Source organism: Oryza brachyantha, chromosome 1, assembly GCF_000231095.2.
Source record: "Oryza brachyantha chromosome 1, ObraRS2, whole genome shotgun sequence".
Taxonomy (NCBI): Eukaryota; Viridiplantae; Streptophyta; class Magnoliopsida; order Poales; family Poaceae; genus Oryza; species Oryza brachyantha.
Window position 1 is genome coordinate 20980037 of NC_023163.2, and position 25926 is coordinate 21005962.

Below are 25926 nucleotides of genomic sequence, written 5' to 3' on the forward strand. Positions count from 1 at the left end.
CGAGTCAAAACCCTAATTTTTCTCACAAAAGGCACTAAAAAACTCACCGAGGACATACCTCTCGGAAATATTTATAACCTCAACATGGCTATGTAAAGCCCACATATCTAGCACGAATTAAGACTCCTAATCTCATGGAAAACCTTTCCTTATCCATAACCAACATATCTTTATCTCTAATGCAACTAATCTTCTCATATTCAGACTTCTATTAGAATTCAACGTCATATCCCATACGCCACAATATCTCCATCATATGTCATATGAAATCTTCACCAACCACGTGCGTTGATCTTTAGTCTAAGTATCCTGCATGAAATTTGACCATCCGGAAGTCAACTTATCTTCAAGTTGACTCCCGATCCATCACCAGTAATACTTTCCCAAAGCATCAAATCACCTACACATGAATAAAACAAAGAAACCATATTCCGAGACCAAGCTATCTTCAACTTGACTCATTGTTAGCAAAACAACAGTACCCATACGTATAGAAACAATCTAGAAGTCAAATCCACGAAGAACAAATTCAAAACCAAAATGATTATCCAAATCCAAAATTGCTAAGTCTAATCTGCTGGTCTGACCGTCCATATACCTACGGGCTGACCGTCCGATCAATTTATCACAAAATACTTTGTATCACAGCCCACCAATTATTTATCTCAGAAACTTGTAGATCACTTCTCGATCTTACAGAATAAACACAATGGTATGTGTACACTTCTGCTACCGTAATACTACTGCCTCTATGTGTTATCCAGTCAATTTTCACAATCACGTCTCATCATCGAGTGACTAATTTTCTACTAGATCTTTGGTTTCTGCTAAAAGATCTTGCAGAAACATCAAAGACTCAAAGCAATAGCATCACACAATGATACAACATAACCAGAAAAGTAATGGGAGAATACGTTCTTCTGTTATAATTCAAGTTACAACGACAAGAACCTAATTGATTACACTTAATATGTTGGCATCGAACTGCTGTTGTTTTTCCACCTTGTCCATAGCAGGACCTCCAGGGTGATGATGGTGATCAGGAGGATGGCCAGGTTGAAGCCATAGCCGATCTTCCATGAGTCAGCGGCTCCGACCTTGATTCCAAGGACAATGTTGATTGCTGCAAAGAAGAGCGCAAGCCTGCCTACCCAATGGTGGTACCAGTTCCAGTATTTCCGATGTTTTGAGTCCTTGTGAGGCCTTAGGAAGAATGCTAGAATCTGTACAAATAAGACATACTCAGATCCATGTATCCCTTTTTTTGCTCGAACAAGACTAAAATCAGACTATTCATATTACATACTTTCTATGTAATTAGTTCCTAGTCAGCACAGAGAGACTTAGTACAGTACTATAGTATCGCTATAACAAACATGAGTTTGCAAGAAGGGAGCAGAAGGGGCATACCTGCAGGATACCTAGCACAAGCACAAATATGCCAAGGCCCCTGTGTGCAGGGACATCTGCTTGGATCTTATTGTACAATGCTACTCCGGCCACAATGCCAGCCAGACCGAGGATGAAGCCCACAAACTGGATGCCGCCATGAAGGTAGAACCACAGAGGGTCCCATCTCCTGCAGTACCGCGCGACAATAGCACCGATAGGCAGGAGAACGCCCCAGGCAAACAGGTTGAGCGCCCCATGAGCCCTCTTCAGACCATCTGGGTAGGACGAACCAAAAGAACTGCCTGCAAATGGTCCAGTGCCAAGTTGTTCGATGATGTTAGAACTTTCACATTTTGCAACTGAAGTGATATCAGAAGTTTCAAAGAAAAGAATGATTTGGTGAATTCATCACATGACTTGTAGCAAATTAATGCTTATCTCATTTTTGCATTTTTTATGATAATTTTTTGAAGGCATGTGGTCATTCAATTAACAAGAATAACTCAGATCACACATAGTTTTCACAACCAATTTATGTTAACCAATTTATTTTATCCTTGAGGCAATGAATAAAAAAGGAACTGAACCTACTGAATTCAGCGACATCCAGACCAACTCGCGTACATATACTGACATTTATTTTGGGATGGTTCTAACTTCTCAGTTGATAAAGCCTTGGGGGGTGATTGTGGGGGTGTTCCGTGGAAAATCAAAAACATATTTATAAACGAAAAATAATTTATAAATAAAAATTTTATATACGTATTCTTAGCGATATAAAAAATGAGACTGTAAAATAAACTTTGGTGGAAAAACACCAAAATCAACTCTAAATTTAAAATTAAAAATTTAAATTTTAGCATATAAACGTAAACATAAGCAAAAAGTTGTGGGCGCTCGTATCCGAAGGACTAACAGAATATATATTTGGATCAATGGCTCAATGCAATATTTGCCTTGGTTTCTGTAAGCGTATGTTAGATGGTGCATTCACGGGTGGTGTGTGAGTATGGTGTGCCGTGTGCATCCGTATCTTTCGTCTAATTTTAAAAAAGCGACGTTTCTAGCCGACGGACAGAGGAAATTAACGAACGAACCAGTGGTGAAATCGAAGGTGAAGGACGTCTTGTCCGCGTGCAGCATGAGGCGGTCGTTGGCGGGGATGCCGGTGCCGAAGGCGAGGAGCACCTGCTGCCGCTTGAGCGCCGACGGGAACCTGAGCTGGAAGGCGATGTAGATCTTGGCCTGCTGCACGACGACGACGTGGTTGTGGTCCTTGGACTGCAAGAACCCCTTGTCGGCGACCACCTGCGAGGGGGTCTTGCCGTCGAGGGCGAACTGCTTGACGTGGGATCTCCCCGTCTTGCCGATCCACCCCACCATGGCGCTCGATCCCACCATCATCCCGTCCTTGGAGAACCCCATCCCCACCCACCCCGTGCTGTACATCGCCGACAGCACCACCCGCAGCACGTTGTCCTTCCCCTGCGCGTACTGCGATGCGGCGGAGAGAGAGAGAGAGAGAGAGAGAAGTTGGCAGTGAGCACGGAGCGCGCGGCCGCAGATCTTGGCTCGCGGCGGCGAGACCCGCCGGAGCATTGGGAGGGGCGTGGCGGTGGGGGTACTTACCCGGAGCACGAAGCTGTTCCAGACGGGGCGGCAGGCCAGCCCCGAGTAGTTGCCGGCGAGCACCGGCGGCAGCGCGTCGTCGCAGCCGGAGGTCTGCGCCGTCGCCGCCCTCGGCGCCAACAAGACAGACGCAGCGGCAAGCACCGCGAGCACCGCACCGGCGCGCGCCATCAATTGCCGGGAAGCCCGCCGGCCGGCGACGTGAACGAACTAGTGGTACTTGCTAGTACGTCGCTGTCTGGCGGAGCTAAGCACTTAAGATCGCAATTGCTGAAGCCGAAGTGCCGAGTGCCGACCTTTTCCTTTTTTTGTCCTCTTTTCTCGATGATTTGGGTTGGGAGGGAGGCAGAGGCTGATGGAGTGGCAAGTGCAACTTGATGGATGCAGCTCGTGATTCTTCTGCTTATGATATTGTCGTTGGTGAGCTGGTCCTGCGAGTGGTGAGCACGCACGTTAGATCTGGAACCAACCAACACACACATGGGCTAGAAAGAGAGGCAAAGAAGGGTGGCAAAAATGCTATCCGGTCCATCTCCATGTGTGTGTCCTCCTGCTCCGTCCTCCAGGCCTGAGCTTTACCTTGAGCCCTCGAGCCCTCTTGGCTAGCATAGCACATCCGATGCTGAGCCATGACTGGCAAACATCTAGTACCATACTACTCCACCATACGTCAGCTGTATAGTATCATGTGGTTCAGGCCAAATCCAGAAAGTTAGGTGGTGCAAAAGTTAGGGTGCGCCCATAAAAAACTGAACCGAACTAAACGAAACTGAAGTTTTTGGTACTAGTTCGGCCGTCCCAATAGGAACTCACCGAAATATTTCGATTAATTCGGTTATAATTATCAGTTAACCCGAATAACCGAACTAACGTAAACAACAATATATCAAAGCTTCATAACCTGCAAAGTCCGTCAAATTATGCAAATATAATGCTAAAATATTTGTGATTTGGCGTCATATTTGGTTATTACACTAAAAAAAGATAAACAATATGTGTTGTCAATTTTTTTCAATTCCTATCATTTTTTTGCGATCTCAGTTTGTTAAATTTCGGTTATGAGTGAAACCAAATTACTCGGTTCTGGCTTTTTCTAAACTAATTTCGTTGTTGACTTTCTGATAACCAAATTTCCCCTACAACCATACTAACCGTATGACCACCCCTACAGAAAGTGCATTGTGTGGCTCCAATGTCCTGTTCTTTTCTGTTTGCTAGCAAGTTTACCCTTAAGAAACATGTTAATGCGTGTGTCTAGGTTCTGGAGCGAGCTCTGGAATTATAAAGATACTAAACATATAGTTTTTTGTTGAGCAATTTTACAGTTATTGAGTAGGTACCAAGAGGTACTAAATTTTACACTAAATATTTTTTACCTCTTGGTACCTTAAGAAGGACCCGTAAAATTATTTTTTTTTTCAATTTTAGACTGTTGTTACATAAAACCTGGGAAATGCTGGAAGATTGATATCAGAAGACCACACCACAAATCATTTGCAGAGGAGAGTAGTAAGGCCCTGTGGCTTACTATGCTCAACATGGGTCTTCCAAAATAGTCATATATACGCCTGCACATGCAAGCATGTTCTGCCTCATCTCAATTACCGACACTATCCAGCAAACTGAAACTCACTGGTGATTATGTATTGAATTTTTATATAAGCACGTTAATTAGGTGTTAAGCATCATTCATCGGAGATGGTTCTGAACACTTCCTAGTGTAAGGGGGCAGAAAATATATCAGACTGTCCATGCCATACACAATAAGCCATCAATCACTTTCTTGAGCCTTATCTTTCCAAAAAAAAAAAAAGGAACTAAGATCCTAATAAAGCTAATTCGGCTGGATACCATCTAACAACCCTTGGTTGGAACTAATAACATGTGTCGGTAAACCGGATCAATTTTTTTTTTTGGGCTCCATTTCTTCATTTTCTTGAGTTCAGAGGACGAGGATGCCAGGGTGCCTAGTTTTGTCGGTGCAACGCTGTGAAGCCTGTGAATTGTGGTAGTAGTATTTCGACAGTACTCCTAACTGCAAGTGGCCATGTAGCGCACGTGCATGAACCGTACATAAAGGTTGGTAGAGAGAGGACGAAAGCAAACGTCATATACAAGTCCATTTCCTTTGAAATCTTGATGCCATTTCACCCATGTGTTGCACGGTTGCACCATCCAAGTTGACATGAGAGTTGTCATAAACTAGCAGCAGTAGTACATTCAAGGGCTTCTTGACGCTTGAAACCAGGCAGGTACATCCATTTCAAAATTAAGATATTTCTATCTCTTAATATTTATCCTAAACTATACTCCATGTGTTTCGCTTAATATTTACCACAAACTTTGTAATTTTGCATCTCAAGCATACTTATATCGTCAATCTTGGATGTAGATTCTTGTATTGCAGAGATATCATCTTGAAGATTTGTTGAATGCGTTTTTGCAGGAAATCGAGTAACACGATCCTATATAATCGACAACTAATGATGCCTGCAAAACTAAGCCCCCGACCAAGACAACCCCCGCAGGGGGCCAAACTAATGTTGTTACCGTTGTCAAGCCCTAGATGGGGGCAGACTACGGCCAATGATACCCAACGGCCAACGAGCCAAGGGGCAACTCCACCGTCGACTGAGCCAGAAACAGTCTTGCAGCCAGTCGGGAAAAACTACTTAGGTGTGTTGGTTGACTAGACATTTCTAAATGGGAGATGACCGCTTAGCTTTTGATATGTTTGGTTCGTGAGTAGAGATGGATAGGACGAATTAGGAAAGAAATATTTCACGAAGATGTTGGATAGGTGTATCTAGCCAAATTATCTGGACGAGCTCATCCACCTTTACTAACATTGATCATTAGCGATTATTTAGTGATAATTAGTAGATTTTGTGATTAATTAGTGATTTACTAGTTTAATTTAGAGTTAATTAGTGGTAATAGATATATTTTGTTGTTTATCTGTACTAATTACAATAAAAGCTATGATGATTAATGTATATTATTATTTATTAGTAATTCGATCTGCTCCTCATCCGTACTCATCCATCCAACCAAACAAAAAATTAGATCATCTTATCCATCTAACTAAACATAAAACTAGATCACATTATCCCTGAAACTATGGATGGCTATATTTATTCCACCAACCAAAGGTATCTTTACCCATCAACAGAAAACAAGGTGGTAAGATCACCCACTCCTCCACCGATATAGCCCATAAAAAAAAAGTTGAGGAGGCTCTCTCCACCCAACCCAAGTGTTGAGCACATCTCCGTCGATCGTCACCGGCACATCTCCAAAGTATTTCCGTTCCCCTCATGCTTCGCCCATGCTTCTGTTGTTAATAGTTTTGCTTTATTATATGGATCATTCTTTGCATACATAGAGCATTCTCAGCAGATAATACATCACATCATTTATCCTAAAAATAGAGTATGTGAAGAAAAAAAAATATTATCCAATAGATACTCCATCCAATCCTTTAAAAATAGAGTATCATCCATATTGTAAAGAGAAACTCCAAATATGAATATTCTCTCTTCTCACTTTGTATCTACATCCAATCACAGGAGAACAAACCAAAACCAATAACAACATGAGAAAAGTTAGTTGCAAAATATTATAAAATAAGATTTACTCCAGTCCAACATGAAAGTGCATCTAGACCCCTGATTTGTTTTGGTGATTAATAACAATCAAATGATAAGGACTAATGACGTGTGTGAAAATGTGAAGGTATAAATAGTCTTCATGAAAAAGTTGTTGCGCTGCCCACGTGAAAAGAGAAGTAAAGTCGGTATATTCGAGTTGGCGTGTGTATTTACTTTGAATTTGAGTTAACTGGGAATGCCGTACTATAAAGAGGGGTGTGCAAATAAAATCTAGGAATGAATCCGGTGCTCGGAAATATTTTTGAAGTGTATCTTTTGCTATCTTTTTGAAGTTGTGCTGGAATTTACGGAAGTTCTGAAGGTATTGTCGGAACTTCCAAAGGAGCCAGAATCGGTTCTGTATGTTTGACGGAAGTTCTGAAGGAGCCAGAATCGGTTCTGTAAGATTCACAGAAGTTCCGAAGTTCTTGACCGGAACTTCTGTTGACTTGACTTTTCGCAGTTGACTTTGAATTTTCTAAGTGTTGGGGCTGCTATTTTGAACTGACCGGAAGTTCCGAATGAGACCTCCGGAAGTTCCGAAGAATGAATCTTTTGCCCCCAACGGACAGAAATTGAGAGGGGGTATAAATACCCCCCACCCCTTGGTTGCTGCTTCACTTGTTCATCTCTATGCCCTTGGCTTGCTTTTCTTGAGATTCACTTTGAGCCTTGCTTTCTCACTTCCTCCTCTTCACGGATCTAAGTGATTTGGATTTTGTGTGTGTGAGAGTTGGTTGGTTTGAGTTAGTTTGAGTGCTTGGTGTTGACTTCGTGAAAAATTTCGTGAGCACTAGATTCATCCCAAGATCTCTTTGCTAACTTGTTACTCTTGGTGGTTGAGGGCACCTAGACGGCTAGGCGTCGTTCCTCGAGCCACCGAAGCTCTTGTGTTGCGCCGGGAAAAGGTTTGTGATGGTTGGATCTCACCTCCGAAAGGGAAGAGATACCTCGAGTGAGGGGGAGTGCACGAGTGCAACCCCGAGGAAAGGGTTGTGGAAACCGGCTTAAGTTTAAGCTCCTCAACGGAGAGTACAATCCTCTCAAGGATTAGAACTTTGGTAAAAAGTCTCCGTTTACACTTGTGGTGAAATCTCTCTAACTTGTTATTTAAGCTTTGCTTTTGGTTGCCGCGTGTACTCTAGTCGCTGTTTGTGCAAAGCTTGGAAGTGGTTCGCTTATTTGAGGTTTGGTTGGCTAGGTCTACTCCTTTCTCGTTCTAGATCTGGTGCTGTCGGAAGTTTCGAAGATCAACGGAACTTCCGAAGGACGGAAGTTCTGAAGCCACTGATCGGAACTTCCGAAAGTCTCAGCTTCCGCTTTTTAGATTTAATTTTTAAATCGCCTATTCACCCCCTCTCTAGGCCTTGATATACTCTTTCACAACAAAAAATATCTCGAAGTACTAGTACCTCGAGGTACCAAATCATTTTTCACCATTGGATCTAACTGAGTAGGATGTGCGTTGTTAGATCCAACGATCAGAAACGATTTGGTACCGCTAGGTACTAGTACCTCGAGGTACTTTTTGTTGGACTGTAAAATTGCTCTTATAAAATATATATGGATGATGTATTACGAACGTTCTCCTCGAGTGATTACTTATATGAATAGATAATCTATTTTGGATGGTCATCCAAATACCAATATAAATGCTCAAATTTGCCGTTGGAATGCTCTTAAATACGAGGTCTATGGGAGGGATCTTGTAGAAAGTAGAGATGTAATTTCTGTTTAATTAGTACGCGAATGCCAATTTCTGTATACTCTTGTTCTGTTGTTCCTCCCCCCCCCCCCCCCCCTGATATCTACTCTCCTTCTTCCTTCTATACTGTAAATCCTTTGGAAAGAATGAACTCAATTACAGTACAGAACAGTCAGCATCTTCAGCAATTTTTTTTCTGTCCACAGTCTACTCTAAGAGCCATCTTGTGTCTTCTCTGCCTCTCTTGAAGCTGCGTACCGAATGAGCCTCAGAGACTCGGTGAAGTCATCCAGTAGCTCATGAGCATCTGGAAACTGGGTTTCATCCACTGCGAGAGCTAGCTTGACAATGTTCATGTAACTCTGCCAATGCAATGTCAAGGCCTGTGCGGACCCAAATCAAGTTGGTCAGACTTGAGAATTGCTTACTCAGGAGGTGGTGCAGTTTCATACTTGGCAAGGATAATGCTTACATGCTGGTGGCCGTAGCTGGTTGGGGAGATGTAAACGATCGGATTGCCGCAGAACACTATCTGCTCTCTCGGCCCGGCCAGGTTGGAGAACGACAGAGTGGTGTTCGAGAACATGCCGTAGCACAGCGAAGCTGCCGCCTGCAGTACAAGCAACAACAGTCAGAGAACATCCAATGCTGAATCATGAATAATCTGCTCAACACGACAACACCAGAGATTTCTGTCACCAGATGGCGATCACTAATGATTTCTGTACCTTGATACCGAAAATTTTGACAACCATGTCGGCGCTCCAGTAGGTGAAGATCGCCTCCATGGAGCTCTTCTTCCTGCGGGTCACCTTGGTCGCTTTACGGACGTACTCCAGAGGGTCATCGTGCTTGGCTAGGTGGAACGGCAAGATCATGTAGCCAAACTGATTGCCCCATTTCACGCCGTTGTTCTTGCCAGACTCCATCATTTTGGCCAGTTCCTGTTCATAAACAAAACTCTGAATTACTTTTATTTATTTATTTATTAGCTTGAGATTATCAAAGATGACACGAGTTTGTGGCTCACATGTAGCCCAGGCGTCGGCCTCAAGTTGACCATTAGAGCGGTTCGCACCTTGATGCTCTTTCCCTCACTTTCACCTGATTATTGAAGTTGCAAAAAAATGTCCGTTACTACCTAACAAATCTCATGCAAATTGCTTCCCCCACTCATATGGCTATCTATCAAATAGTACTGGTCACTTGCTCGGTTGTCACAGCCTCACCTGTTCTCCTGAAATAATACCGGGACAATGCTGCAGAGCTCACTCCAACCAGCACATCATTTACAGTCTGCATGCGAAAAATCACTCTCAGGCGATGTGTTTATCTTTCAGAAATTCAGAACTGGATTGGACTAGGTAGTGAAAAACGTGAAGCCAAGAAATGATGGGGCTTTGGTGCGTACGCATCCCATGGCGTTCTTGACGGCCTTGACGTCGTCGAGGCTGAGCGTGCGGTTCACGAAGCGCCTGGGCCGGAACTCGGCGCCCTCCTCGCCCTTGAGCACCGTGCGCGCGTCGCCCGTGAGCGACGCCGCCGTCAGCGCGAAGCAGACCACGTCCACCACCGTGTGCCACACGAGCAGGAGGTACGAGAAGGCCCAGGCGGCCAGCGCGAGGGCGCCCGCGGCGAGCGGCGGGCGGGGCAGCGCGTACAGCGGGCCGTCGCGGGCGCGGCGGCCGGCGGACGGGAGCGCCGGGAGCGCGCCCGGGTCGTCGGCGCGGCGGGTGCAGGCGATGAGGAGGGAGAGCAGCGAGACGCCGTCGCCGAGGGAGTGGTGCACGCGGAGCGCGACGGTGGCGGCGGCCTCGGCGGTGGGGAAGTCGAGGACGTGGAGCTCCCAGAGCGGGCGGGAGTGGTCCATGGCCATGGACGCCGTTGACAGGGACGACACGTAGTCCTCCACGGCCTTCTCGGGGTCGGCCGACGTGTCGGTGGGGCCCAGATCCGGGACGATGATGTGGTCGTCCAGGTTCACCTTGGTCCGGACCCACTTTGGCTTCGCGCCTTTCTCCAACTCGTCCAACACCTGGATGCATATTTGTAGGCAAAATTTACTTTTCATCGAATCTATCTCCTGCTTAGGGGCTGCTTAGTCCCAAAAATTTTCCCCCCAAAACATCACGTTAAATCTTTAGACATCTAAATATAGTATTAAATATGGACAAAACGAAAAACTAATTACACAGTTATGTGAGAAATCCTAAGACGAATCTTTTAAGCCTAATTAGTACATGATTAGCCATAAGGGTTACAGTAAACAACATACGCTAATGACGGATTAATTATGCTCAAAAGATTCGTCTCGCGGTTTACACGCCAGCCGTGAAATTCGTTTTTTTCATTCGTGTGTCTGAAAACTCCTTCCGACATCCGGTCAAACGTCTGATGTAACGTGCAAAAATTTTTATTTCACCACCTAAACACCCCTTATTTTTCATCATAGGAGGGAGTGAAAAAGAGGCATCGTATTTGTTTTGTCGATCGATAAACCACCTTGTTAGGGCATGTATAACAGTATAAATTGTTATTCTATTTGATACATAAAGACAGCTAAATAGATAACTTGTATAATAGGTTGCTTATTTGGCTGTCTCTAGCATATTTAATACTTTATTTTTTATGTTTCTATTTGTTGGAAATTTAAAATAATTAATAACCTCGTTTGACTATTTTCTACTCCTTTCATTCTATCTCAATCTCAGCCTAAACCTTTGCTCTCAGAGACTCAGACCCTCGGTAATCAGATACTCCTAAAAAATTTATCGTCTGCCGTTTAAGTTTTTCTATCAGTAACCAAACACCCCCTGAAAGTTCTGCATTGAAATCTTTGAAATATGGTCATATCCTTTCAGACAGCAACTGGTACCAGGCTGTGTGCTGTCCGGTATTCTGAGCCGTCCATGCCAATTCGCTGTTTTCCATCCCGATCGGAACAATCCAAGCAGGGCGGTAAATATCCTAGCCTTTTTATTTATAAAATTTAAGGGGTAAGTTTAAAATTTCTTAGAGCTAAAACTTTTTAGAATTTTGAACTAAAGATTTTTAAGAATGAAATTGGGGGCCATGAAAGAAACAAGGGTCTTAGCCTATTACAACTTCTAAATACAAGTACAAATCGTCAGTTCCATGAAAAAAAAGAAAAGATAAAACATTTTTTCAATAAATATTATTACTTTTGTTTCATATCGTAAGACTTTTTAGCTTTACCTAAATTCATTCATTGATAAATGTAGTATTTAGATTCATTAGCATCCATATAAATCTAGACAATGATGAAAGTTTTTCGTTGTGAAACGGAGAGAGCGGTTTATAGTCTAGACTCGAAGAGATTTTGGTTAGCAATATGTGTAGTAAAGGGAGACTATGACATGCTCTCATTTCGTTTGATTCTGATTGAAAACGACACGGACGAATTGGAACATGGAAAGTTTCCTCGTGATAAGCTTCAATTCAGGTGCAAAACCCACTCGTCTGCCCGATCCCTTTCCTATCCTAAATTCCTGATAGCGTAAGATATTCTGCTTCCACAGGGTAAAAGTGTACGAACAATTCTGCATTATTGTTCACTACTGAAGCTATTCACAATTAATTTGTTCCCTACAAGCTTAGCCAACGTTCCTTAGAAAAACAAGCTGAACTAACATCTGGCGTACAGGCTGATTAACCTGAACAGTGATAATTAATTAATGGAATCTTGGACCTTGGACTATACTAGTATGTAAGGAAAAACACGAGTGTTACCCGTCTACCTCCAGGTTCCCTTCCCGAAACGACCCACGGCGCAAGGTCTACTAACGTATGTCATTTTATTGGCTAATGAACAGCAGCAGATCAATGCCTACACGAATGGTAAGCGAAGATTACTTTTCGACCTCAAGCTACCATAGTTGCACGCAATCACTGCCTTTGAAGGAAGGTTTATTTACCATTCTTCGTACTTAATCAGTATCTTGATGTTTCAAAAATTTTAGTGTAATATTCTAGTATTTTGAGATATAATTATTTTAGCACTTTAAAACATTTTACCTTAAGATGTTAAATTTTTATATAAAAGATATAATAGCTCGAATTAACTTTTAAAACAAAGCCTCTTTAATAACAAAACCGACGGAACGCGTGCGCACTGCAGTACTGCACAGGCCGATGAATTGAGAATGAAAAACCGGGAGCGAGCAGGAGACCGAGCGGCGCGCTGCGGCTGACGTACGCACGCACCTGGATGCTGCAGAAGCGCGGGTGGCGCGCGAGGGTGGCCTCGATCCCGGCGCGGACGGCGGGCAGGTCGACCGGCTCGGCGACGCCGAACGAGCACACGACGTAGCAGCTGAAGTGCGGCTCCCGGAACAGCCGCCCCGCTGGGCTCACCGGCTCCTCCTCCCCCGCCTTCTCCACCGTCTCCTCCCCCGCGGGCGCCGGCGCCGTGTTGTCGATCGACAGCAGCACCGGCTTCCGCAGCCTGATGCCTCCGAGTCCGAGGCGATCCATCATCCCTTTCAGGCTTCAGCTATACGTGCCGTGCTTCCCCCCTCTTTGTAGCTAATACTAGCTTCCTCTTTGTAGCCGTGGGGCGCGAGCGCGCGTCGGCGCGTGCCGGACCGCCGGTGCCGGTCTTGGCAGGGGGATTGGAGCGCGATAGTTGGCGGCCAAAATTCACTGTAGGAATTGTACGAGTCTGCCTCGGGCCACAGAGGGAAGAGTCTAGTGTGTCTGACCGGGGATACGTACAGCCACTGCCTTGTTATGTGGTGTGTATCACAGGTGCCGTGCAAGTTGCAGCACGCGCGCGCGGCGCGCCTGACCGGCGGTAGGTGCCTGATACCCAATAGGTTCACTCGCAGCAGTGATGATATAATCTTCTTATCTATAAAATTTAATTGTTACGTTTAAAATAAATTAAAAATATAATTTTATAGAGTTTTAAACTATTTTTTTAAAAAAAGTTAAGTAGAGTTACGAAGGAACCAAAGGACCTTAGCTCATTACCACACTCCTAGATCCTAGTCATATCATATTTGCTAATATTATTGGGGGTAGTTGCTTGGTTTATTCCACAGGAAAGGCCAAACGGTATATTTATAAATAAAATTAATTTATGAATAAAATTTTTTATATATGTATTCTTAGCATTTTAAAGTCGAAGGATGGAAAATAAACTACGATGAAAAAAAAGCTCAGAATCTATTCCATATTTAAAATTAAAAATTTAAACTTTGGCTTATAAGTATAAACATAAACGAAAAGATAGAGCATATTGTTTCTAGAACTACAAGGGTATGTATGTCACTAATGAGAGATGAACTAGTCCAGCGGTTCCTAAGGATATATTTTAATCTTTCAAAACTCAAAGAGTCAAGATTCAACTATCACTATATTCAACCATCCCATCTGAACTAAAATTAATTATTAGCATACCTTTGAACTTGGACTTGATTTTTTTTCCATATAACATACATAGTTAATATATAGAAAACTTATTTCTGCTTAGTAATTTGTAATAGCACTACCACGATAGGGGCGTTTCCTATTTTGATTAACACGTACACGGCGCACATCACGAGTATGACCGATTCTACCAGAAGATTCACATGGTATCAAAGCTGTGATCCGTTTTTCGTGATCATCCTCATGGCGTCTTCATCAGGTTCTGGAAGCGGCATTCCGAAGCTCGGTCACCCAATTTCGGAGAAGCTAGGGAATACAAATCACACACTATGGAAGGCGCAAATCAGTGCTGTAATCATAGGTGTTCACCTTTAAGGGCACCTCACTGGTGCCACGCAAAAGCCAGCCGCCGATATCGATGTCACTATAGACGGCAAGGCCGAGAAGAAACCTAAACCGACATATGAAGATTGGGAGGCTTCAGACCAGCAAGTTGTTGGTTATCTTCTTTCTTCTTTGTCCAGGGATATTCTCATGCAGGTTGCGACGTTCACAAAAACAACCGAAGCATGGCGGGGAATTGAGGAGATGTACTCCACACACACCCGCGCAAGATACATCAGCACCCGCTTCGCGCTTGCCAGTACAAAGAAGGGATCCATGACGACCCCGGAGTACTTCGCCAAGATGAAAGCTCTTGGGGATGAGATGGTGATGGCAGGAGACCGTCCACTAGATGACGAAGAGCTGATCTAGTACATCATCACCGGCCTTGGCGAGGGATATAGTGAAGTTATCTCCGCTATGTGCGTGCGATCTGAGCCTCTCACGGTGGGGAAACTTTATTCGCAAATCCTGAATTATGAGGCTTGTCAAGCTTTCTACCGAGGAGTGCAAGAAACTGCGGTCAATCTTGCTAATCGCGGGAACTTCAATCAAGGAGGTCAAGGTGGCCGCGGCAATGGCAATGGCGGCCGTGGATGCGGATGCTCACCAGGAGGCATGACAAGCGCCCAATTTGTCAAGTGTGTGCTTCAAACGAGGGCACACGGTTGCAGGTTGGTACAGGTATGATGAAGATTATGTATCTGAAGCTAAACATATTGCAGCTGCTGCTACCAACTCCTACGGCACAGATACCAACTGGTATATTGACACGGGCACGACAGATCATATCATCGGCGAGTTGGACAAGCTTACCGTGAAGGAAAAGTACAATGGAGGAGAACAAATTCACACCGCTAGTAGAGCATGTATGGATATAAGTCACATTGGTCACACTATTGTTCATGCCCCTAGCCGTAATATTCATCTAAAGAATGTCTTATATGTTGCTCAAACTAAAAAAAGTCTTATCTCTGTACACCGCTTAGTTGATGATAACTCTGCTTTTCTTGAATTACATCATGATTATTTCTTTCTCAAGGATCGAATCACAGGAGAACTCTACTTAGTGGGAAGTCTTGGCACAGGCTCTATCCTTTGGTGCAACCATCCTTGAAGGAAGCCTACAATACCATCAAACTTTTGCTATAGACCGGTGGCATAGTCGTTTGTGTCATCCATCTATTCCTATTAGTTAAACAAGTTGTCAATAAATTTAGCCTTCCTTGCTTAGATGCTTCAAGTGAGTCAGTTTGTAATGCTTGTCAACAAGCAAAGAGTCATCAATTACCTTTTTCTATCTCCACAAGTGTTTCTCAACATCCCTTAGAACCTATTTTCTCTAATGTGTGGGGCCCTGCCCCAGAATCTGTTGGGAGAAAGAAATACTATGTTAGTTTTATTTATGATTTTAGTAAATTTACCTGGATATATCTCTTGCAATACAAGTCCCAAGTGTTTGAAAAATTCCAGGAGTTCCAAGCCATGGTAGAACGATAATTTGATCGAAAAATTGTACTGCCACGATAGGGCGTTTCCTATTCCAATTAACACGTACACGACGCACAACACGAGTGCGACCGATTCTACCACAAGATTCACATGAGGAGAGAGGGTAGATGAAGTAGACCTAGCACTTTCGCTATGCTCCACCACATGGCATTTACTTCGTTCCAAAATGACACAGATTTTCAGCATGTGATTGGTTCTCACCTTTATTGTTTTTTTGCGAACTCATGACCGATGTGGGGAAGGAATTGGGGAGAGAAGGAGAGCCTGACATGTGGATATCTAGTCAAAAGTAAAAAAAAAATAGTAGCAATAACTAGCCCAAAGTGAAACAGTTATTCAAAACCTAGTCCATTGTGAAAGTTAGGCAACAAAACATTGTCCAAAATGCAACTCACTCTTAGTAATTTGACATTATATATGTATGCTATTTAATCCTTTTATTAGACCATTTGTTAGTCAACATATATCATACATCCTTGTCACTTCCTTTTCCATTTCTTTCTCATAATAAAACCTCATATATGACATATTCTCTTAGATGGAAGTAGGCAATGCAGCTTCTAAATCATTGGACCGAATGAGGAATGATAGCAAGAAAAATACTCTGAAGCTGGTTGATATGGAGCGCAGCGATTAAACCGTTGATTTCTTTAGGAAGCTTCCTCAGGATGTCGAGAAGGGTGGAAACCCAACACACTCTGTCTTTGACAGATGCAGTGATTCATACCTTAGACGAATTAGTAAGTTCTCAACTATTTGTGTATTTTCCCACACAGTTACTGGTTAATGATATCCTTACACAAAAGATTGTCTGACCATATCCAATGAAGCTGTAGTATTTGTAGCATTATTGGCTTGTTGCTTAATAATTATTTAAGGCATAATTTGCAATTGCAATTGCAATTTTCATCTTCCAGGTACTAATGTGCTGGCATATGTTCAAGCTTGAGAAACTCGATCCCTAAATCTATTGTTTACTGCCATGTCCGGGAGGCAAAGTGCATATTGCTTGACCACTTTATGAAATTGGGAGCAAGAGATGTGGAGCTTTTTTAACATTCTTTAAAAAAAAAACCTTGAGGTGAGGTTATTTCAACACATTGCCATTAAGGCAGGTTTCTTCGGATGAATATGTAGGTTTGTTTGATTGGAAAATTGTTTGGTGTCCAGGGGAGATGAGATTGCGCCATAAATCCCTTCAACAATATTCTGTAGTTATTTTTCTATCTCAGTGAACCTTTAGCCCCTAGCGGTCAAATATTTAGAAATTGTTGTGATTAGCATCCAATTGGAAGGTAGTAGCACATATATACACGCCATTACCATGTGGATCTCTTGTGAAAAGTAAAAAAAATGGTAGCAATAACTAGTCCAAAGTAAAGCAGTTATTCAAAACCTAGTCCACTGTGAAAGTTAGGCAACAAAACATTGTCCAAAATGCAGCTCACTCTTAATAATTTTTTGACATTATATATGTATGCTATTTAATCCTTTTATTAGACCATTTGTTAGTCAACATATATCATACATCATTCTCACTTCCTTTTCCATTTCTTTCTCATAATAAAAACTCCTATATGACATTCTCTTAGATGGAAGTAAGCAATGCAGCTTCTAAATCATTGGACCGAATGAGTAATGATAGCAAGAAAAAGAGCAATGCTATACGATGGTTCGTACGTATGATTAACGGGCGTACAACGGCGTACAGCGGTGCCAGCTACGCTCGTAGCGGCACGGAGATAGCACGCAGCAGCAAAATCATGGCAAAATCGTACACAGCTCGTACGAATTTCGTCTACAGCGTTTTCGCAAGAAAAATACTCCAAAGCTGGTTGATATGGAGTGCAGCTATTAAACCGTTGATTTCTTTAGGAAGCTTCCTCAGGGTGTCGAGAAGGGTGGAAATCCAACACACTCTATCTTTGACGGATACAATGATTCATACCTCAGACAAATTAGTAAGGTGGTGTTTGGGACAAGAGACTTATTTTTAGTCCCTTGTCCCATCGAATGTTTGGACATTTATTATAAATAGTAAACGTAGACTATTAACAAAACCCATCTATAATCTTGGACTAATTCACGAGACGAATCTATTGAGCCTAATTAATCCATGATGAGCCTATGTGATGCTACAGTAAACATGCTCTGATTATGGATTAATTAGGCTTAAAAAATTCGTCTCGTGAATTACCACTCATTTATAAAATTAGTTTTTTTTATTAGTCTATGTTTAATACTTTAAATCAGTGTCCAAATATCCGATGTGATATTAGCCCCATCTAAACAACCCCTAAGTTCTCAGCTATATGTGTATTTTCCGACACAGTTACTGGTTAATGATATCCCTACACAAAAGATTGTCTGACCATATCCAATGAAGCTGTAGTATTTGTAGCATTATTGGCTTGTTGCTTAATAATTATTTAAGGCATAATTTGCAATTGCAATTGCAATTTTTATCTTCCATGTACTAATGTGCTGGCATATGTTCAAGCTTGAGAAACTCGATCCCTAAATCTATTGTTTACTGCCATGTCCGTGAGGCAAAGGGCACACTGCTTGACCACTTCTTTATGAAAGTGGGAGCAAGAGAGGTAGAGCTTTTTTTCCGTCCTTAAAAAAATACCTTTTTTTGGTAAGATTAAAAAAAAACTTGAGGTGAGGTTATTTCAGCACATTGCCATTAAGGCAGGTTTCTTCGGATGAATATGTAGGTTTGTTTGATTGGAAAATTGTTTGGTGTCCAGGGGAGATGAGATTGCGCCATAATCCCTTCAACAATATTCTGTAGTTATTTTTCTATCTCAGTGAACCTTTAGCCCCTAGCGGTCAAATATTTAGAAATTGTTGTGATTAGCATCCAATTGGAAGGTAGTAGCACATATATACACGCCATTATCATGCTAGCCTAGAAAACTAGCTGCCTTCGAACTAGAAGTGCCGCCTCATGGCTTGTCTGCATCTCTTTACTCCATTGTGACTTGTGAGTCTGTGACCGAGCAATTACGTGTGTATTATTATCCACGAAACTATCATATAGACTGTCATCATACTATCGAAACAGGTTACTGACTGAATTTTGAATTATCTAATAAACAGTTACTGGCTTGTTACCGAACTTATTCATCATACTAAACAGTAACTGACAGCCTCGCCAGTACGCTTGTAATAATTAATAAGTATAACCGCTTATTAATAATTAAAAAATAATTTATGGATAAAACTTTTATATATATGTTCTTAATAATCTGAGAGCAAAGACTTAAAAAATAAATTGTAATAAAGAAACTCAAACTTAACTCTAAATTTAAAATTGAAAATTTAAATTTTAGTTTATAATTGTAAGCAGAAGCGAAACGAAAAGGCTAACCTCCTGCCGTTCGTTGTGCAGATCAAAAAGCTTTCTAAGCTTCTGGATGAAGATCCCGCGGTGATGTAACGTAGAGTTAACCTCGTTAAGAGATTGGAATTATATCGGAGCGCCCAGACAGAAATCGATGCGGTTGCTTGGGCTAGGAAAGCTCCAGGTAGGTAGTTCATAGATAAACTAGGATGCACTTGCTGCGTGCACGGTAGTAAGGTTCTGCCTTATAGGGGGTGATCAAAGCCAAATAATATATTTGCAAACAAAAAATAATTTATGAATAAGGCTTTTATATATTTTATGATAAATTTTGAATGCTAAAGATAGTTATATTTTAAGATGGATGTAGTAATTAAGTAAAGCAGTGCCTTGTTGCTATATAAAAAAAAAGAACTGCAATTTTGGTTTGAAAAAGGACTGCAATTTAAAATAGAAACTTACATTTGTGGCAGTTGTAAGAATATCTTATCACTCTTTTCTATCAATGCAAAGAAAATGAAAGGATTCACACGGCAACATATAAGCCGACCGCTGGCATGTGTATCTATGTACGGGTATTACATGTCCGAATTTAGGAGAAATTGAAAACAAAATAATCCTAGCTATCACCAGCTATTTCTTTGTCCAAATCAAATTTCTAGTTTGATGAAGTTCCGCTAACCGTAACGCCATGTGTCCAGCCTACTTCATGTTCTTGTACATGTTGTCGATGACGCTCTGAAAAAAAAATGGCGGTGCCCAGTCAGCTAACTTAGATGGATAATCCAAGTACTGTACCTTAAACGGCAAATGTACTCCTACTTTTAAGTAGGAGTGTTTTCACCTGATAATATTTGAGCAGCTGTGGACGTTTCTTCTTGTATGTCGGAGTAATTAGGTCGCGGTCCATATCGAACGGCACTGGCTCCAGATGAACGGCCCTGATGAGCTCAAAGCCTTTGAGCTGTTGTAACAAAATCAAGAGAACGATTAGTCAATCCTAATTTGCGGCACGATCGCGTAGGCACTGTCACTTGTCAAATTCACTTACTTTCTTTTCTTTGCCAGTCTTGGTTAATTCTCCCAAAATAAACTCTTTTGCTTTAGGATTTTCACATATCGAAGTGATGTCTCCAGTTACGCCATTTGACTCTGCCCAGCGTTCTAGAGCTTGCTTGTTCGGGTTAACCACTGCAACCAAGCAAGATTCGAAGCTATTCCCGTACACCCAAATCTGGATAAATTGTTAGCACAAGCAGTCAGTCAGCAGCATATGAAAAAGAAAGATCGGTTATTTGGTTATAATACAAAAATCTTGAGCAAATGGAAGGTTGCTGGATTGTACCGAGTCAACACCAGGAGCTTGACCGAATATGTTCTCCAAATTCTCCACAGCGACGTATTCTCCCTGGGAGAGCTTGAAGATGTTCTTCTTTCGATCAATGATCTTCATGCTTCCATCAGGCTGCCACTCACCAATGTCTCCTACAGTAATATATCAAAAGTGAACCAATGACGGAAGAAACATCTCTTGTTATGAAAATTGGAAAGCACTTGTTGACAAAATAGGTCCATGAAATCTCTGGTCTTCTCTTGCCTTTCTTGACTACACAAACACATTAGTTCAAATGCTACACCTGACATACCTGTGTGGAACCATCCATCTACCAAAACCTCCTTTGTCAGGTCATCTCGCTTATAGTATCCTGAGAACAAGGTGTCCCCTCTTATACAAATCTCCCCACGTGGTGATTCTTTTGACAATGCATCATATCCCATCTCAGGAACAGACTCGAGGCGTACTTCGACATAGGGGACTGGAGGGCCTACAGTTCCCAGCATCGACATGTTGTTTGGCAGGGAAACGAAGGACCCAGCACAGGTCTCTGTGAGACCTGCAATGAAAGAAAACAAACGCAATTGAAACATTAGGTATCTTTGGAAATTCCATATATCCTTTTTTTAATTATAAGATCATTGATATGGTGTCACAAGCATACCATAGCCCTGAAGAACAAGGGAGCATGTTACCACTCGCAGGAACTCTTCAACATGATTGGACAGGGGAGCTGCGCCAGATAAAATAAGTCGTACTCTGCCACCCAATCCTCGTTTAACCTACATTGAGAAGATTACAAATGAATAATGATGTCAGTGAAGACGTCTAAAAAGTTTAGGTAATTGGCTAACAGTTGAAGATTCATCATTTAGTTTACCTTGGTAAATACTAGTTTATCGAAAATGGCAGCAGCTTCTTCATGCCTGCTTCCTTTCACCATATTCCCTTGTTTGCTGCATAATGGAGTAACACATTAGAGTTTGGTCACCATGTTAGCAAATAAGCATGACGTGATGGATCAGGGAAACTTCAAAAGCATTACTATTTGTAAGCAACACCAAACAGTGTCTTCTTCAGGAAACCACCAGTCGAAACTTTTTCTTGCAATCCTGAACCATAGAAGTAACTGAGCATTAATATCTACCTGAATGGCTGAATTGAATTAACGTACACTATCAGTGTTATATGTTTGGCTGCGGGGTTATTATTTCAAAGGCAGCACCTCCGTAAATTCTGTCTAGTACACGTGGAACAGCGCAGAAAATTGTTGGCTTGAGTTCTCCAATGTCTTCTACCAAGAGTTTGACATCCTGAGGCGGGACATATGCTTGTCAAAACATGCTACTTTCAGAAATAAAGTGACGAGTAATTCTCAGAAAACTAGCAACAAGGAATCCTCAAATAATAAAGTAACAAAGTAGAGTTTTTCATTCTTACTCCACGCCAAAATCCAATTGATGCACCATGGTGAATGAACACTTCCTCAAGTACACGGTCAAAGATATGGGCAAGTGGGAGATATGAAATGTAAACATCATCTTCTCTAAGCTGTTACAACACAACAAAATTTAGAATACTGATGGACAAGAGATAACAAAACTGAAATACAATGTTAAATGCCTTACCTTCTCATTTGAGTTTCCAAGGAACTCATCTACTGCTGAAATAATAGTAATAATGCTCCTGTTGGAGATTAGAACTCCCTTAGGGTCACCAGTTGTTCCACTGGTGTACATTATTGTACAGATATCATCCTTTTCCTTTGTAGGAAGTTCATACTTTTCTTCACCCCCCTGCAGGTAAAACAGGTTAATTATATTAATACGAGATGAAAGCCATATTGCTCTAATGTCCATAAAATTATTGTGTAGAGTAAAAACAGGAATAGGAGATAGTACATCCAACAGATTGCATTTTTTTAACTAAAACAGCAGGTTTTTCACTTACTCAGTAGTATGCTGCTAAATGTTTTTCGTCAAAAGTGACTAGTGTGTTGTTGTATCAAAACATATAGTTCCATTGCGAGATAAGATCAATATAAATGAGAACCTTACCAACTGCAAAAACTCTTCCCACGAGTAGATGGACACACCATGCTGTTCAACCTTTTCCTTTTGTTCAGAATTGACCTTTCCAAAGCTCACAATTGCTTAAAAAAATAACAACGCCATATCAGTAAAGCATAAAAAACATTGCAGGCCTGTATCGAAGAGAAAAAACCTCATCTAACTTACTCTTCAAATATTTCGTTGCATTGGGAAATGTCTTGAGTACCTGAAAAGATCAAAGCTTTTCAAATCATAAATATATGACACTTGTTTTTCATGTCTCTCCTACGGCGAGTAGGAAAACCACCATTAGCAATGGCATATAATTATTTTAGAATAGTACAGTGAAATTCAATGAAATATAAAATTACAGGATATTGAATCAGGGTCAAAAGCTCGTGGTCATGTCTTGCTTTGATTAGTATCTTAGAGATTTATAAGACAATTCTGAACTATGTAGACATATAACAAATAGTATTAAAACATTAGTATGGGTAACTTTGCAGTTAAGCTATTAAGTGTTCCAGTGAAGGAATTCTTACCTCTCCTATCTTCTTTTCCTCTACAAAAGCAATTTCTACCTCAGAATGGCAAAGTATAAATTCCACAGCCCCGGCACCTACAACAGCAGAGAATGGTGCAAGATGTCAGGAGTCAGGACCCATTGTGAAAACATTCAAGTGCAGATTAATGTGTTGAGGTAATGATAATTGCTTCCCAAACAACAGTTCCAGATACAATATCATGTGTTTCTGATTCTCAATGAAACCAACAACTTACCAAGTGTGTCATACAACGGAACACAGTATATGCCATGGGCATTGCAGGCCTGCAGTATTAAGCAAAGAGAAACATATAGGTAAAAAGGTAGCAGTGATAATATTGCGAACAATACCGTGACATGTTAAACAAAAAGTTGCAAGTATGCCACTAATTTTAGTGGCAACAAATGCTACAGGCCATCCAAAATCCAAAAAAGGTGCAATTAGCTAAGGGACATTGCAAGATCATGACACGTTGACAGACACTCTAAAAAATGTGTAATTTGCTGCAGGCCGCTTTCGCCAATAAAGTAGTATTCCCTGTTGAGTTGGGAGGATAAATGTCTATTTTTCCCTTCATCCATATATTGCCTATTCTTTTGCTATCTCGTTTCTCATGTAGATGAGTCCTTCCCTTCATCCATGTGGCTTTTGATCCCTTGTGGTGACTGGCATGATTGGACCGAGCCATTCGGATCATTTTCAAGTGTCTCACTCTATTTGCACTAGAAATAATAAAATAATAATAGTGAAAGTGTCCTCCAGTAAATTACATGTTTTTGGAGTGTCTTCCAACTGTGTCACAATCTTGCAATGTCCCTCAACTAATTACATGTTCTTTTCATGTCCTCTATTAATTTTTGCCAATTTTAGTACAACGATTTACAATTAGAAGATTCAAGTTTTATTCCTCAGGGGACCAATGCAATTGATTTTTTTAATAAACCTTTGTACTGAAAATTTACACCGTTTCTTCTGTTATGAGAGGGAAAACCGTGTAGGGAAAACCGTGTAGGATTTGTAGCTAAGAGCAGGTACAATAGTAGACTATAAGCCAGCTATAAACATATTTTAAGAAGATAAGAGAGGAGAGGGAAGAGCGCTAGCTACATAGCCAGCTACAGCACGAACTCCAAGACGCAATGTATGTATGACAGGTGAGATCAGGTATTAATAGTGCAGTATATGTTTTGTAGGTAACTATTGTATGAATTGGCTATTAGATTGACTATCGATGATTTGGAGCCAGTAGTTGACTATACTATTGAACTTGCTCTAAAAGAGTTATCTTGGGCAATTAAGAATGAGGTGCACCGTTTGGTAGTAAAGAACTATCCAATGTTTCCAATGTCTGACGTGTACTAAATATCAAACCATAGCAGCGACCGTAAATCATCGTACCTGCATGCTGATAACCCACTCAGGGCAATTGGCTCCGTAAATGCCACAGCGTCCACCCTGCAGACCAAACGAGCAACCGATCAACACATACTACTTCCTCAGCCATTCACGATCCCCAGATCACACAGCAAGAATGAATTGCGCACCTTTCCAACGCCAAGGCTCCGGATGGATGCGCCCACCTTGATCACGGTGTCGTACGCTTCCTTATAAGTCATCCACGTGTACTTGCCAGCCTGAACACGGGATCAGCACAAGACGACGGAGACGGCACCCGATCAAATCCACCAGAAAACAAAAAAACAGAGAAGAGCGGCGTGCGCGCGCCTCTGTGCGCGTGGCGTGAACAAACGTGTGGAGGCTCGTCGTACGCACCTTGCCGTCGACGATTTCGCGGCGGCCCAACATAGGGTTGCCCGGGAACTTCTCCACCGTCATCCTGCAATGCCACACCAGAAGCAGCAGCGGAACCATGTCAGGAGGGAATCAACAGGGCAGATTTTTCTCCTCGTCCCGCCGAAATCAACACAGAAATTCGGGCGAGAAACCTCCGCAATTTTTGGCACCAGCCCAGATTGAACGAAACAGCAGATCTAAGCCGGAGAGCACGACGACGTACGACGTACCGGAATATGTCCCAGCAGCACTCGAGCCCCGGCACTGCGGGCGGCGAGGCCGCGCCCCCTCCGGCGGCGCAGCGGTACGCCGGCCCGGCCGAGGGCGCCCCTCCGTCCTCCGCCGCCGCCTCCCGCGCCTCCCCGACCTGCACGAGGTGCTTCATCGATCCCACCATCTCTCTCTCTCTCTCTCTCTCTCTCTCTCTCTCTCTCTCTCTCTCTCTCTCTCCCACCGCTCCACGACCGTACGCAACGCGGCAGCAGCGGCGGCAGATAGCAGATGCGAGAGCGGTAGGAGAAGAGAAGGAAATTTATACACGCGCGAGCGACGCAACGGCACGGCACGGGTGCAGCACGACACGATGGGAGGAATGGAATGCCCAGGCCTCGTCCCGCAGTACTACGGTGCATGCGCGCTCGCGCTGCCCCACGGGCCTCGCGTTTTAAAGCCCACCGCTTCTGGCTGTGGGTGGTTACCACCCATTTGATTATCATTAGAGCGAAGTGCATCAGCGGTCTCTAATCTAAACTTATGTATATGTGTATCCCTAAATTTAAAATATATTTTTGGGTTTTCGAACTTGTCCGAGGGTGTCATATAGATCCAATCAGGCTCTGACCCATTTCATCCGCTAATGTGGCATATCATAGTGGCGCCTATGTGTTGTTGGGGCTATTTAGATCCCACATGTCAGTATCTCTCTCCTCCTTATTCTTTTCTCTTCCTTCTCGTATGCGCTACCATGGCATGCCACATCAGCGGATGGAGCGGGTTGGAGCCTGATTGGACCTATATGACACCTTCAGACAAGTTCGGGAATCCAAAAATGTATTTTGAAAGTTCATAGACCTAGATGACACATACACACAAGTTTATGTACCGCTGTTGTACTTCACTCTTATTATTATATGCAGCATGCTTTTATATTTGTATTAAATTTATTTTTCAATATAAATCTTTAAAAAA

At 42.3% G+C, this 25926-nt stretch overlaps 3 protein-coding genes and 1 non-coding gene across 4 annotated transcripts; 1 reads left to right on the forward strand and 3 right to left on the reverse strand.

Annotated features, from left to right (window-relative positions):
- Positions 1–777: 777 nt before the first annotated feature.
- On the reverse strand, positions 778–3576 carry LOC102709121 (cytochrome b561 and DOMON domain-containing protein At3g61750-like). Its single transcript, XM_006644462.3, has 4 exons — positions 3022–3576; positions 2490–2886; positions 1411–1694; positions 778–1223 (listed from the first exon to the last, which is right to left on the reverse strand). The coding sequence occupies exons 1-4, from the start codon at positions 3190–3192 to the stop codon at positions 966–968; spliced, it is 1110 nt and encodes a 369-aa protein (XP_006644525.1). The 5' UTR covers positions 3193–3576; the 3' UTR covers positions 778–965.
- A 4879-nt stretch (positions 3577–8455) lies between these two features.
- LOC102721041 (O-acyltransferase WSD1-like) lies at positions 8456–13086 on the reverse strand. The gene is made up of 7 exons (XM_040525630.1): positions 12601–13086; positions 9788–10411; positions 9606–9672; positions 9407–9480; positions 9105–9320; positions 8849–8986; positions 8456–8759 (listed from the first exon to the last, which is right to left on the reverse strand). The coding sequence occupies exons 1-7, from the start codon at positions 12871–12873 to the stop codon at positions 8589–8591; spliced, it is 1563 nt and encodes a 520-aa protein (XP_040381564.1). The 5' UTR covers positions 12874–13086; the 3' UTR covers positions 8456–8588.
- A 1410-nt stretch (positions 13087–14496) lies between these two features.
- On the forward strand, positions 14497–14635 carry LOC121053341. The gene has a single exon (XR_005811024.1). It is a non-coding gene; the product is annotated as a small nucleolar RNA Z247 (small nucleolar RNA).
- A 4771-nt stretch (positions 14636–19406) lies between these two features.
- On the reverse strand, positions 19407–25246 carry LOC102709410 (long chain acyl-CoA synthetase 4-like). Its single transcript, XM_006644463.3, has 19 exons — positions 24969–25246; positions 24718–24781; positions 24489–24578; positions 24343–24399; positions 23180–23228; positions 22942–23018; positions 22586–22625; positions 22406–22500; positions 21977–22144; positions 21789–21899; positions 21574–21661; positions 21394–21460; positions 21229–21304; positions 21013–21130; positions 20659–20907; positions 20358–20497; positions 20064–20246; positions 19857–19976; positions 19407–19750 (listed from the first exon to the last, which is right to left on the reverse strand). The coding sequence occupies exons 1-19, from the start codon at positions 25133–25135 to the stop codon at positions 19715–19717; spliced, it is 1995 nt and encodes a 664-aa protein (XP_006644526.2). The 5' UTR covers positions 25136–25246; the 3' UTR covers positions 19407–19714.
- Between the last annotated feature and the right edge of the window lie 680 nt (positions 25247–25926).